This window comes from Clavelina lepadiformis, chromosome 1 (genome assembly GCF_947623445.1).
Source record: "Clavelina lepadiformis chromosome 1, kaClaLepa1.1, whole genome shotgun sequence".
In the NCBI taxonomy this organism is placed as follows: Eukaryota; Metazoa; Chordata; class Ascidiacea; order Aplousobranchia; family Clavelinidae; genus Clavelina; species Clavelina lepadiformis.
The window spans coordinates 6,362,292-6,375,210 of record NC_135240.1 but is presented as its reverse complement, the minus strand read 5'-3'; the positions used below and the strand labels follow the sequence as shown (position 1 = coordinate 6,375,210).

Below are 12,919 nucleotides of genomic sequence, written 5' to 3'. Positions count from 1 at the left end.
TTGAACCTGTTCACAAAAACTGGACATTTTAACATTTATTTCCTGCATTCCATAACAATGAAACAACAACTACATAATATCTTAGTCCACCATGACCAAGCAGATGATTTCTGGTTCCTCTTCTAGATATCATCGATGGAACTGTATCATGAGTGCAGTCCAGAAATCATAACGCTTTGCACTTCTGCAAGGAAAATAAAACATTTCATTAGCCTATACCAGGGTTGGCCAACCAGTCAAAGACTAAGAGCCTCACTTCTTACTGTGTTAACCGCAAAGAGCCACATCATACACATTATGATTTATGACGCTTTTTCTTAATTACGTCATAATACTGCATCAGATATTGTTTCAGTTTCATCATCTTTATTCTGGGTCGAAATCTGATGTAATCAGTCATTATTTAGCAAATATCAATTGAACATTATCCAGTAGAGATTACTTTTGCGTATTATTTATCTGCCTAAAATGGGTAAAATGTGCTTTCTTTCGGAGGTTCAATATGAACGAAAGAGCCGCATAATAACGAGTAAAGAGCCGCGGTTTGGCCAGTCCTGGCATATACAATTGTCATTTTACCTGTAACATTGCATGCGAAACTGTGTGTTTATTATCAAAGTTATGACACATTGCAGCCCAATTATATTTATGGCATTGTATGCAAAACTTACTATCAAAATTAACTTTATCAACAATATTTCTTGATTTTATGATTTCCTCCTGGTTAGTTACAAATATCAGGTCATCGGTTCTCGTCCATCCGTTTTTCTCAATCCAAGCATCAAGGTCTTTATCTTCTAGATCACCTAGAAGAGCTTGCAGCGTTTCTGCTTTGATGTGCTGATAAGAATTAGACACAGTCTGGCAAATGTCTGAAAAACACACATGACACAGTTTAGCTAACACGCGGTAGTGTTATGTGTGTTGCTATGTAATAACTTGCATCATTCCACCAGGGTATGGTTTGAGATACACAAGTTAATCACTGAAGTTAAAATTCTTACATTTTCTGATGGCGTCTTCAAATCCTGTAACACCTTCAATTAGTTCTGGTGTGGCCTTCAGTTCCCTCTGTTAAAATAAAACAACAACAGTCAGTTTATGAAATGAAAGCTGGTAAACTACAAATAACACGTCCCGAAAGCATGAGTACATGTAGTGGTTTCCAACCTTTTTCTGAACACCATAAAAAGAATTTTTTATAAATCTGTGGAGCCTACTGAGTACTGCAAAGTTACCTTGTATCAAATAATAATATGCTGCTTAAACCATTGACTTAATGCTTCAACTGAGGAAAATATCAAATCAAAAGAGAAATGAAATCATATCTAAAATTAATCATGAACCCAAAGGTTTGGGCGCCTCTAATATAATTTGATCTGCTAGGAGTATAATTGTAGAATAAGCTAGTGGAAATGTGCTAACACTGCAACCGTTTGTAGTTTTGTTTGATCTGAGAGGTAGAAATAAAACAATGCAAGTTGCAAACTTACCCAAAATAATCGAAAGTCACAAGTTTGTAGAAGATGATTTAAAAAGATAAGCCGACCGATCTGAGGGTTTTCGTGATGATACTGATCAACCAAGCATTCACACAATGAGAAATCTGGACTTGGCAATGCTTCCAATGCCTTAAGAAGAATATCGCAGACAATTTCTTCTTGGAAATAAGATGGATTGAACTGGTATCTGAAAAATTACAAGTTTTAATTCAGGGAAAAGGAAATGAAGATTGCCAAAATCATAACCCAATTTCAGTCACACATCAAGGCAAAGTGGTTAGCTGCAATTTAAGGCTTATATATAATAAGAACTCACAATTTCAAAACTGCAAGATTGGCAGATAAGTCACAGAAGTTTTCCTTGACCTGGCTTTTAACAAATGGCTCCAAAACGGATAAATTTTCAGGATTGTACCTGCAGAATAATTAATACATTTATTGTTCACAGTTAACCAGTCACTGGTTTATAAATCACACAATTTGTCCAATGCAGTAATTATGGCAGAAATTATTTCATAACATACCGTTGTTAATCATAACATACTGTTGTTAATTGCTACAAACTTTCAATTTACAATATCTTGTTCATAACTTCAACTAGTAAATAGAGTTTAAAGCTAAATTATTAACAAAAGCTGATATGAATCTCTGTTGAGCACAAGAAATCATAAATACAGTTCTTTATAGTCAAGTAGTTTCATAGCATAGCTACCACATACATACCTGTCGATGCCTTTCAGCATTACTTTAATTGCAGTTGCATCAACATCAGCCATATTCTATGATAATCAACTATCCTTAAAGTACAAGGCCCTACTGAATAAAGCAAGCTATGATTTTATGTTGAAAATGACTTACTACAATTGTGCTTTGGTGCATGTTAGTTGTTATGTTAAAATATTTCTTAAATTAAATGCAAAGTATATTAGGCATTGGATTGTAATGACTTCACTCAGGTAAATTGCAAATATGAATTTCTTTACTCAGTTAAAAAAAAATGTTGAAAATATGCTTCCTAGTTCTTATTTTATAAGGGCTTGAATCCTACGCACTGGACTCGTTCAAAATGACATATAGACAGGTGGTCTGCGAAGCAAGTGACGTGAAATGCGTAATTAGTGTGACGTCATGTCAAACAAGATCAATGCATATAGGATTAACATGAAATCTTTGCAAGCCGATGAACCTAGAACGCTTGCAATTTAAAAAATAATCTAAGTAGGTCAACAATCACCAATGTTAAGTGTAAAGGAGGGAAAAAATCTTGCGACCCAAAACAAGATGGCACCAGTAACTTTGAAAGGATCTTTTGTGGTTGATCACAATTACGTGCTAAGACTGTTATGTTATTGTTACGTAATAATAACTTAGTTCTTCTGTACACCAAACTGCATTTTGACTAATGCACGTCTTGGCTGCGCATATCGTATGTGCCGCTGTGGTTTTGTACTTCTGCTTAGTTTTTCTGATGCCATTCAACTGGAACTAAAGGAAACACAGCAAAAAAGTTATCCTTCATAAAAACTTATCCGAAGAAGTCGTATCCGCCCAATTTTTTTCGGAAACTGATATGGAAATTGGTCAGTCGCGCAGTACGCAAAGAATGCAGCCTGGTCTGTACACAGTTTTATTTAAGTTGCATACAATATTTCTATTTCTTCAAATAAAATGTCTAGAGTCTAGGCTGGTGCCTGTCACTATTTCACTGGAAAAAGTTGTACGTTTAAAGCTAATTTTTAGGTTTTTTTGTTAACCTAACTTAAATGTTATAACATAGTAACTTAAATCGACTTTTGCATGTCCATTCTGCAAACTAACCACCTACCTTTAACTATGGGCTGCGTGATCTACTTATGGTGAAATAGGCCTAGTCCCTCTGTAGGCTATTTCACCGGTTACTAAGTTAGAAAAATACCAATTTACGGTAACTGAATTTGTGCTAAGCTGTAAATTTGACATAGAGCCTATGTAAATTTTCAATATGAAACAAGATAGGACAGTTACCGATATTGTTTTTAATCATAAATCCAAAAAAACCTAAATTTCTTACGATTTTGACCTCAGGCTGCTCAGTTCTCTTAGAATCGTTTTTTGCCTTTGGAACATGCGACTTTCGGGTCAACATGGTCTACTAGAGGCTCTGCTAGGCTCACAATGTGGATACTTGGTATGTTTAAAAAGTGAAACGTTTCCACTTTTCTGTTAGTGCTTTGAAACGGTGTCGTAAAAGATTCGATTTATGTTAAACCGTGGTCGCGTTTACAAGCTTTTACGGTGTTTTTGGGGTGATTAAATTTCGATTAGCGCAAACAGAAAAAAAAATTTTCACCCCGTTTACAAATATTCCTGTGGACGCCCATGATACTTATGCTTATAATTCTTGGTGCTTATTTTCTAATAAATACGATAGGACTAATTTACTGAGCATAATACGGAATATTAACCATTGATAAGGGTTTAAAAGTGAAAAATTTCCTTCAATGTTACCGAAGCATATGGTTTTGTCAGACCTTTTCTGAAATCGAAGCGAAGTCGATCTTGGCGATTTAAAAACAAGCGCAAGGTGGCGGTGTAGTGGTAGTATTGATTCAACGATTTGAGCATAGGCCTATTCGGACATGGCTTTGGAATATTTTTGTCACAACATCATGACAATTAACAGCTCAACGGTTGCTATTTACTGTAAAATAGCAATTTTAATTGAAATAGAGATATTCAGTATACTATTAAGTGAATTACTATAAAATTTGCACATTTCTGCTAGCCAAGTTAAACTTGTCTTTAATCTTCATGGCTCAAGTCATTTAAAATTTCATCTTTAGGCCACCTGACTTTCTTCGGTTCAAGGATATTTTAAATAATCTGATCTAGCAGAGTCGGGTCGAGTTTCCTTAACTTTTGCTCTCTCATGCCAGGATCGAGTATCGAGGAATTATTACGTCATAATTTGTTTTTGATTACTGGTACCTCATAACTCTTTCCCAAATCCCATTCAGGTCTTCCATGGTATTGATCTCTCACTACTTGATTATGATGAAAGATTGCAAAAGTAATTGAGCCCTAGTCTTTTGACTTGACTTACAGAAATATATATATTGCCTAGCTTATATCTGTATCAAGCGTAAATCATGTCTATTGCTAGCAATGGCTGCTCGGCTAACGAAAGTATTTCAGTCACTTCTATGGTGAAGGAAAATTGGAGTAACTTGGTGAAGAAGCTTGGCATCTCTGACAGCAACCTTGCTCAGTTAATGATTGATTCTTACCAAAATAAGAAAGATGATTTTTTGGATCATTCTGACTCTGGATCTTCACTGGAAGAACATGGCAGCAGTGTTCTGTCAAAGTTAAACATCCAGCGTTTGTCAAACAGTCCATATTGTGATGTTATTCTAACAATTCAGAACACTGACAAACAACTTCTAGCCCATAGCTCAGTGCTGGCAGCGACACTTGGAAAATCATTCGAAGATAAATTAACTTCAGCCCCGAGAAATTGCAATTCACCAAACAGGAGACATTTTTGTAATGAAAACATAACAGACCAAACAGATGTTTTTGCAGCATTGTTTGAAACTCCAGCAGGAAATGCGTCTTCATGTAATTTCTCTGATGTTGCTGTAAAAACATGCACACACATAACAGTACCAAAGGGTTTTGAAAACATTTTGAGTTTCTGTTATGTTGGACACTTTCTGCCATTTGACAGCGAATCAAAAGTAAATATGCAGGAAACTCTTCAAGTCATCGAAGAGATTGTGGATGACAAGGACGTTAAGGAGAAAATGATGCGTCAGCTTGGTGAAGTAGACCTCGTCAGCGAATCACTCGATAACGAATACGAATTATTTAGTAATCAACCCACCATTATTGAAGTTAGTGATAGATTTGCTGAAAAAGTACCGGCAAGCAAATCGCATAGAAATATGGATAAGGTAAAAAATAACGAGTATCAAAATGACAAAGTGGCAAATGATGATGATTTTTGGTATTATAATGATGATGATGACATCTTCTCCGATAACAGTGACCTTGACTGTAAATTAGCCGTGCCATCATTTAATTTTGATGGTAAAACGACCACCTGTGCAAATGGAATGAAAGAGACTTCTATACCCCCTACTAAGGAATCAGGTGTCCCGCAATACGAAAAACATTCAAATGTTTGCGATCAATGTGGTGAGTCATTCTCAAACACTGAAGAATTGACTCAGCATAAAGTGGATGAACACGGAGTTTCGAAAAAACGAAAACGGGGACGGCCACGTGGTAGTAAAAGCAAAAAGAAGTTTCAGGAAAAAAGCAAAATCATCCACATCAACATAGATGAAGATGATGAGGATTTCCTAGAGCAGGGAACCAGAAGCTCTGGTAAAACTCGCTCAAGGTTTAATCGCTCATATAGAAAATCTATTGGGAAATGCTGTGGAGAAAATTTTTACAACAAATTTCGATTTGGTGTTCACCTTTTTGAGAAACACTGTGACGTTATTGTAGAATGTGTTGTCTGCACAAATAACATTCCACTGAATCAATTACGAAGCCACTTCAAAACAGAGCATGGTTGGATTGATTTCTCCGACAACCATTCTACCATTGATGTAGTCAGCAACAATCGCAATAATGAACTTGCAAAAACAGGCATTGGACAAGAAAGTGCAAATCAGGGAACGCAATCTCTTGAAACTGATTTGGTGCTTAACTCACTACTTGGTTCAAATGAAGGTTCAGCAAATAGTTGTGTGGGTGGAACAATCACTTGCAGATCATGTTGCCAAACCTTTTCAGTTCTAAATTATATAGAGCATCTGGAAAGGCAAGTGTGTTCTGTGGATGACATACCATCTCAGAGTGTGGCGCTTCACCGTGTCTCCAGGTGTCTACTCTTTCAGTGCAAAATCTGTAAAGGTTCACGCAAGGACCCAGAGAAACCTATCAAACTGTACTTGTTGGTAAAGCGGCATGTTGACCGCTATCACCTGAACAACAGCTGCGGCGACGAAAAGGAAACTTGCAATTTATGCGGACGATCCGTGTTAAAGTACTACTTCGATAAGCATCGAAATTATCACTTATATGGCTCTAAAGAGAGTAGTACTAGCTCTCAGAAAGTGCCATGTGACATTTGTGCTCGTTTAGTAACAAAAAAGCGGATTTCAGTTCATCGAAGAACTCATTTTGACAGTTTTCCTTGTCCTCACCCTGGGTGCCCCAGAGTCTTCAACAGAAAAGAAAATTTAAAGGTACACGAGCGAATACACACTGGTGAAAAACCGTATGTCTGTGACATTTGTGGTAAAGGTTTTCGCCAGTATGTCGAACTGCGTTTGCATAATCGAAAGCATGAAAAGGATAGACTGCAAAGAAGTGTTCTTCCACAACAAACAATTCTAGTTCCCCTTGACAAGTGTGTTTTACCTAGATGGGACTTTGGTAATACATCCGGTCTATTTTCATAAGTTGCTAACTCTTGTTGAGAAACGCCTTCCCAGTTATATCTTTATACTACTTGCTCCTGCTTGTAGAAAATTTGCATATTGATTGAACCAATTGTTTTAATGTAATTCAACTGGTGGTTTTGATCGCAGTGTTTTGTTTATGTTTAAGCCTAAGATAAAAACACTCAAATTTTTATTTCAACACAGTACCCACAGTGTGTTTATGATTTTTCCGTGGCTTACTTTTTTCTGTTTATCTGATGATTCAGTTGTTTCATGTCACCAACTTACCTAAATTAGTTTATTTTTTGGGAAAAAATTCCTCGCAATTTATTTTTTCCACAAATTATGTTCAGTTCAAAGTGGTTCGATATTTTATCGACCATCAGTGATCTGACTAAGTCATGATTTGTAGTAAATTGTCTCAAACAGGATTTTATTCAGAAGTTCCCTCCCATGGCCACTCAATGCATGTTTGTATTGACAAGGTTGAGATAATATTTGTATCTGTAGTAATAAGCTGTACCGCTCCACTACACCTCTTTTTTTATTACATACTTTTGAGCACGCCGTACAAATTTGTTAGTAGGAAATTCCTTTCTTTTTGAAGCACCAAAAAAACAAATGATTGGTAGTACCTTCATGATATTTTTTTTTACTTTTTTTAACTTTATTTTTTTATTCAGAATAAGTCACACCTCAGAGATGTTCATGTTTGTATGTATCGCTTTACTATAAAGATTACATGAATCTAGTTTCATTTTAATTTACCTGCAACAACATATTTTAGCTGCTTAGGTTTCTGCAGTAAAATAATACTAGAAGCCATACCTTGGTGATGAGCGATTACACAAAAGTTCGCAACACCAAACTCCTATTTAAAGGAGAGAAAAGGAAAAAGTAAACAACAAGTTTAACTTTGCAAAATTCTTCATTTCCTCACTATAGTTAAGCGTCACATACTACAAAACAGTATACTGTATATCATATTTTGCTCACACCTAATATGTCCCTTATTTCACAATGTCTTTTAACTATAAAAGCATATTTCAGTAAACAGGGTTTTGAAGGGGAATCCGCCATCTGTGTATTGAACCGTTTGTTTATTTTGCCATTAGAAACAAGGACAAAAAGAAGCATAAAAAGAGGAAACGTGATGATGATGCGGAACAAATCCGTCGTGAACAGCAGGAGAAGGACACAAAAGACCACGGAGGGTGGTGGCTTGCATCCAATATTGAAGAATTCAAAGGTTAACAAAAGTGATCAAAGTGCAATAAGAACAGATTGGTTAAAACGTTGCAAATACTAAAAGTAAAGCTGTAAGCGATGAATATCAGCGAATAAAAACAGTTCAAAAAACTTGCCAACATAAATAATTATCTTGTAATTTTAATATCATGACATATCTGAATAAAATTAGTGAAATTCGGGTATTTTAACAGGCACAATTGCAATTGAAATGGGGAAACACATTTACGTATCGGCCATGGACAATGGTATGTTCACGCTCGGTGCACCTAGACCTGAAGGAGAGGGCCCAGACTTGCCTGAACAGCTGACTTGTGTTGTGGTGTCTGACACTAAGTGAGCAATTTAGGTTAACTGCTATATTTTCACGCTGGAAAAGTTTCTTCAAAATGTTGTTTTGACCCATCTCATAAATGAAGTCTTATCATTATTTTACATTCATGTTTGACTGAATTGTTTGTAGAATTGCTTTAAAGACGGGGTTTGGAAAATACCTAACTCTCGATCGACAGAATAAAGTGGTTGGGGTTAGTGATGCCATCAGCTCCAAGGAGCAATGGGAACCCGTCTTCCAAGACGTAAGTATTGCCAACGACATCATAGATTCAAACCTAGACAGACAACATCACACGCTTGCAGCTGATATTCGTTTAAGTTTTGAAGTGAATTGACATTTTTATGTAGGGTAAGATGGCGTTAATGGCCTCAAATGGATGCTTTGTTAATTGCAATGACGAAGGGGACCTGGAAGCAACAAGCAGGATGGCTGGAAAGGACGAGCTGCTCCAGGTTTCATAATTGTTCTATTTGATGACACTGCATGCCATTATAACATAAACCACCTATTGTTTTGGATTTTTTTTATTGGTTTTGGGATCATACTTCGGCAATGCAAAATTTTATTTTGACTATAATCTTAAAATGACCTATCTTGAAGCCAACAGCACAGCTGTGCGCCTAACAAGCATCAGGTCATAATTACTTGTGTAGAAGATAAAGTATTTGAAAGCTTTTGTTAGTGGCCATGTGACCTTTATTGTACCGTACTCTTATTATTTAATTTACCAGATAAGATCCATCGCTGAGCGTAATGAGAAGACAGATGACGGTCGGCCGACTGAAGAGAGCTCTGCCTCCAACATGAAGGAATGTGAAATTAACTACGTCAAAAAATTTCAGAGTTGGCAGGTTAAAGGAATTTTCACTTCATGTATGCACAACTGAACCTGCTGCTGTTAGGCCCTATCTACATTGAGGCAACGGACACACTTGCCTTCGTAAATTTTCTGAAATTCTGGCACAAAACATTTTTGGAGCTCAACTACATTTAACAACTTTCTTAACTGGGGACATACTTGACATGTTTGCCTCGATAAAAATTTTCCACTGGTTCGGCCCTGATGTACACACCTTATGTGATCACACAACCATAGTAATGCTGTTGATAAAAAATACTAAAAACCATTTGTGATGTCATGTTAGCTGAGCAAACATATCGGTCGAAAGCACTAAATAATAACTTATTCATATTAAGGACCACAGGTTACGATTGAATGAAGATGAAGTTTCAAAACTTGACAATGCCAAAGACAGTGGGAAGCTGCATGAGACCTTGTTGGATAGGTTGGTTGAATTTTCAATACATAACCATGTTAACAAAGTGATTGCTGTTACTCGTTATCGATAGTGTTCTTCACAGTATTTCCAAACATGATCCATTTCTAGTTATATCAAACACAATTAAGCTGTATACATCAGTGACAGTATATTCATATTACAGACGTTCCAAAATGAAATCTGACAGATACTGTATGTGAGAGGAAAGGGTTAATGCCCTGAGGTTATATTTATTACCTTCAAGAGGAGCAAGCAGAGAGAAGTATCAAGCTGGAAAAGTACTTAACAAAAGAAGCTGCATGAAGCTGTGCATCTGTACAGTCACTTTTGCTTGATTATGATCAAAGAGAAGTACTGCCACTTCCTCGAATTGGTTATTTTTGTTTTTATTGCAAATGCCTTTTATAAAACTACATACATGCAACTTGATTGTTTTAATTCGCGATGCAAGAAATTTAAACTCAGTTGACAAAAACACTGCCAGTAGTTTTGCTGCAATAAATCAAACAAACATTTATGACATTGCAAATGAAATTAATGATAAAGTTTGAAACCCAGCTATATACCAACAATCACATCAATATGGTGTTTGTTTGATGTAAATCTAAGTAGGCATGTACTAAATCGAACATGAATCCAAATGTTAAGCACAAATATGAACAAGTTTTGTTACAAATCTGAATTTTGCAAGTAACTTCGAGCTGAATCCAATATTTTGAAAAACATTCGTTTTTTATCCTATCATTGACCTTACCAAAGACTGAGGAACGATTGCGAGAATTTTTCCTAATTTCGGATGAGCGAGAAACCAGTAGAATTTTCTTCACTCATCAACAAACTGGCAAGTTTAAACAAGATTCTTTTTCGCAGTTGCGCAAAGTTAAGAGTCGATCTCGCACAAATATGAAAATCTATTTTTATGAATCAAAATCTTTCAATTTGGCACATCCCTACTATATACAGTCAGTCAATTGGCCAAGGTTTCAAAGTTGAATGCACTCTGCAAAGTGCCAGTTACAGAAAATAGATGTTTGAAAACTTTTGCCAGATGATGTTCCCATTTATAACAAAATTAAAATCAAAGTAGTTTGTTTTGGGGGTCTATAAAATACAGCCATAACCATCAAATACATTAATTAAAGCTTCACAAACCAAGTAGCTGATGGAATAATTGAATGATTTGAAAAATTATTTGCATAATACACACAACTTATCTCAGCAATCTACGCAATACTGCAAAAATGAGCACTAATTTTGCAGATAAAATTGAAGCGAAAAAATTTATATGCTGGTTACTGAACTCCAATGTAAGTGACAGCTTTTCCAGATTTTTTCAGCATCTCTGTCAGTTCATCCTGTGAAAGATCTGATGTGATCGTCACTTTCTGTGCTGCCAAATCCACGTTGAAGTTTGCATCTATAAATGAATAATTAAACTACATACATCATATACGCCACAGCAAAAACGCCTGTTTCATTAAAAACGCATTACCTATATTGGGTTTTAGAAACCTCATGTGGTAATGAGTCACTACCAAACACTCAACTCCAGAATAACACAAACAGTGTAATATGAATCTTAACTAAAAGTGTTTGATAATTTCTTTAATTGCATTCACTACTAATACCCAAACTTCCAAAACTGTTGGAATTGCCGACAAGTTTTAATTTTTGACTTGCTCATTAGTGTAGTGGGATTACATGCAGGTGTATTAATGTGTTCCCATTATTTCTTTTTTGTGATAATTACCTGCACCCAACTTTTTGGTTAAAATTCTTGTCACTGCTCCTGAGCAACCTTCACATGTCATTTCAACTTTAAACTCGTAAGTCTAGAAAAAAAATCATGGTACTACAGTAGTTAGAAGTCATCATAATTTACTGGTAAAAGTAATAACGTCAACATATATCGCAGTTTTATCAATGATAATTACTTACAGGCATCTGGATGTTTTGAAAATTTCACTCTAAAACGAAAGTAATGTACAACGTATTTCGTATAACTGTAAGTTAATTTAATGTATGTAGCTAGTACCAGGAACCTGGATAAAGATACAGTATGAACCAGATTGGAAAGTTTGGTGGGAAGATACGAATTAATTGCGCATATGATGGCTTTTGTTTCACTTTGTTGCGCAAGGGAGGTTTCTCACCCAAAAATGACAAATTTCCAATCTAGGGTATGAATGTTAGTTGATTCATTAACATAAAAACATCCTGACATTTAGATTACATCCTTAAAAATTCCATTAAACAAGATTCCTCAGGCATAGCCTTTCAACTATTAAATTTTCATCATCAAATTCCCAGCCCAATTAGTTACAGGTAACCTATATTCTTGGCATTGTCAGGTAAGTAACCAAGCTATTTACTCATAAACAAGTTTTGATTTATTTTTCAAACAGGGAAGAACAGAAATTCTTGAAATTTGCAATGGTTCGATGCACAGCAGTCTTGCTGTAACGCATCTTCGCAACTGATTTCTCGTTCTGAGTACCCTTTCTTGCTTAAAACCACGAATTGGGCCCATTTTATCTCCAAAAGTGCTGATTTTTTGCAACTTTTTCAAGATCTGAAACGGCAACTTACACACAACCAATTACGCTGTAAAATTAATTGCAATGAAGTTAAACAAATTCTTAGTGAAAGCAAACCATATTTTGGTGATGGACAAACTGATGCAACGTCAGTACAATATTGCGTCACATAAAACTGCATTATACGATCATAATGATAAATAATATCTGCAAATGCCTTAAATCTGAATGACGGGTCTTAAACTATATCAGTTATAAGATGTTTATGAATATAGATTTTTTATAAGGGCACTCACCTTTTATGATACTTTATTTGAGAAAAAAAATGTTTGCTTCATTGTTCATTCACTTTTCCTTTCCTGTGCGGAGGTTGTTGACACTGCAAAGAAGCTAGAGGAGCAATGCCAAAGTACTAAAGTTAGCTATTATTGTGCAGAAAGTGAGAAACCTGATGTTTCCTCAAACATGCACTGCTGAGTGCCGACTCTCTGGCTGTCACTCAGTGACATTGACTGCGATACCTATATGAATGCTTTAATGTTGCAATGTGATGCCGATGCGATATTTGGTCTAC

General features: G+C 35.8%; 4 protein-coding genes across 5 annotated transcripts; 2 read left to right on the top strand and 2 right to left on the bottom strand.

Moving 5' to 3' along the window:
* Positions 1-22: 22 nt before the first annotated feature.
* LOC143453274 (eukaryotic translation initiation factor 3 subunit K-like) lies at positions 23-2,375 on the bottom strand. The gene is made up of 6 exons (XM_076954581.1): positions 2,226-2,375; positions 1,819-1,917; positions 1,494-1,689; positions 1,005-1,071; positions 672-872; positions 23-184 (listed from the first exon to the last, which is right to left on the bottom strand). Exons 1-6 carry the CDS (start codon positions 2,276-2,278, stop codon positions 147-149), a joined length of 654 nt encoding a protein of 217 aa, XP_076810696.1. The 5' UTR covers positions 2,279-2,375; the 3' UTR covers positions 23-146.
* A 1,744-nt stretch (positions 2,376-4,119) lies between these two features.
* Positions 4,120-7,730, top strand: LOC143452952 (uncharacterized). The gene has a single exon (XM_076954112.1). The coding sequence runs from the start codon at positions 4,631-4,633 to the stop codon at positions 6,959-6,961; it is 2,331 nt and encodes a 776-aa protein (XP_076810227.1). The 5' UTR covers positions 4,120-4,630; the 3' UTR covers positions 6,962-7,730.
* Positions 7,640-10,232, top strand: LOC143452963 (protein FRG1-like). Its single transcript, XM_076954122.1, has 8 exons — positions 7,640-7,840; positions 8,059-8,192; positions 8,386-8,527; positions 8,655-8,769; positions 8,876-8,980; positions 9,260-9,379; positions 9,726-9,814; positions 9,972-10,232. The coding sequence occupies exons 1-8, from the start codon at positions 7,779-7,781 to the stop codon at positions 10,006-10,008; spliced, it is 804 nt and encodes a 267-aa protein (XP_076810237.1). The 5' UTR covers positions 7,640-7,778; the 3' UTR covers positions 10,009-10,232.
* LOC143452972 (copper transport protein ATOX1-like) lies at positions 10,228-12,502 on the bottom strand. Of its 2 annotated transcripts, none has more exons than XM_076954135.1 (3): positions 11,851-12,502; positions 11,559-11,640; positions 10,228-11,225 (listed from the first exon to the last, which is right to left on the bottom strand). In XM_076954135.1, exons 2-3 carry the CDS (start codon positions 11,617-11,619, stop codon positions 11,101-11,103), a joined length of 186 nt encoding a protein of 61 aa, XP_076810250.1. In that variant the 5' UTR covers positions 11,620-11,640; positions 11,851-12,502; the 3' UTR covers positions 10,228-11,100. The 2 variants fall into 2 exon arrangements, with proteins under 2 accessions (XP_076810250.1, XP_076810243.1); XM_076954128.1 differs by having other exon boundaries at positions 11,747-12,335.
* Positions 12,503-12,919: the final 417 nt, after the last annotated feature.

Bases quoted from the DNA above. Each gene is read 5' to 3' on its own strand.
- LOC143453274 (XM_076954581.1), bottom strand. From the start codon at position 2,278: ATGGCTGATGTTGATGCAACTGCAATTAAAGTAATGCTGAAAGGCATC. The intron at 1,918-2,225 runs GTATGTATGTGG...ATTATTCTGCAG, and splicing joins ATGCTGAAAGGCATCGACAG to GTACAATCCTGAAAATTTAT. The intron at 185-671 runs GTAAGTTTTGCA...TTTTCCTTGCAG, and splicing joins TGATAAAGTTAATTTTGATA to AAGTGCAAAGCGTTATGATT.
- LOC143452952 (XM_076954112.1), top strand. From the start codon at position 4,631: ATGTCTATTGCTAGCAATGGCTGCTCGGCTAACGAAAGTATTTCAGTC.
- LOC143452963 (XM_076954122.1), top strand. From the start codon at position 7,779: ATGAGCGATTACACAAAAGTTCGCAACACCAAACTCCTATTTAAAGGA. The intron at 8,981-9,259 runs GTTTCATAATTG...TTAATTTACCAG, and splicing joins GAAAGGACGAGCTGCTCCAG to ATAAGATCCATCGCTGAGCG. The intron at 9,380-9,725 runs GTTAAAGGAATT...ATTCATATTAAG, and splicing joins AAAAATTTCAGAGTTGGCAG to GACCACAGGTTACGATTGAA.
- LOC143452972 (XM_076954128.1), bottom strand. The intron at 11,226-11,558 runs GTAATTATCACA...ATTCATTTATAG, and splicing joins AACCAAAAAGTTGGGTGCAG to ATGCAAACTTCAACGTGGAT.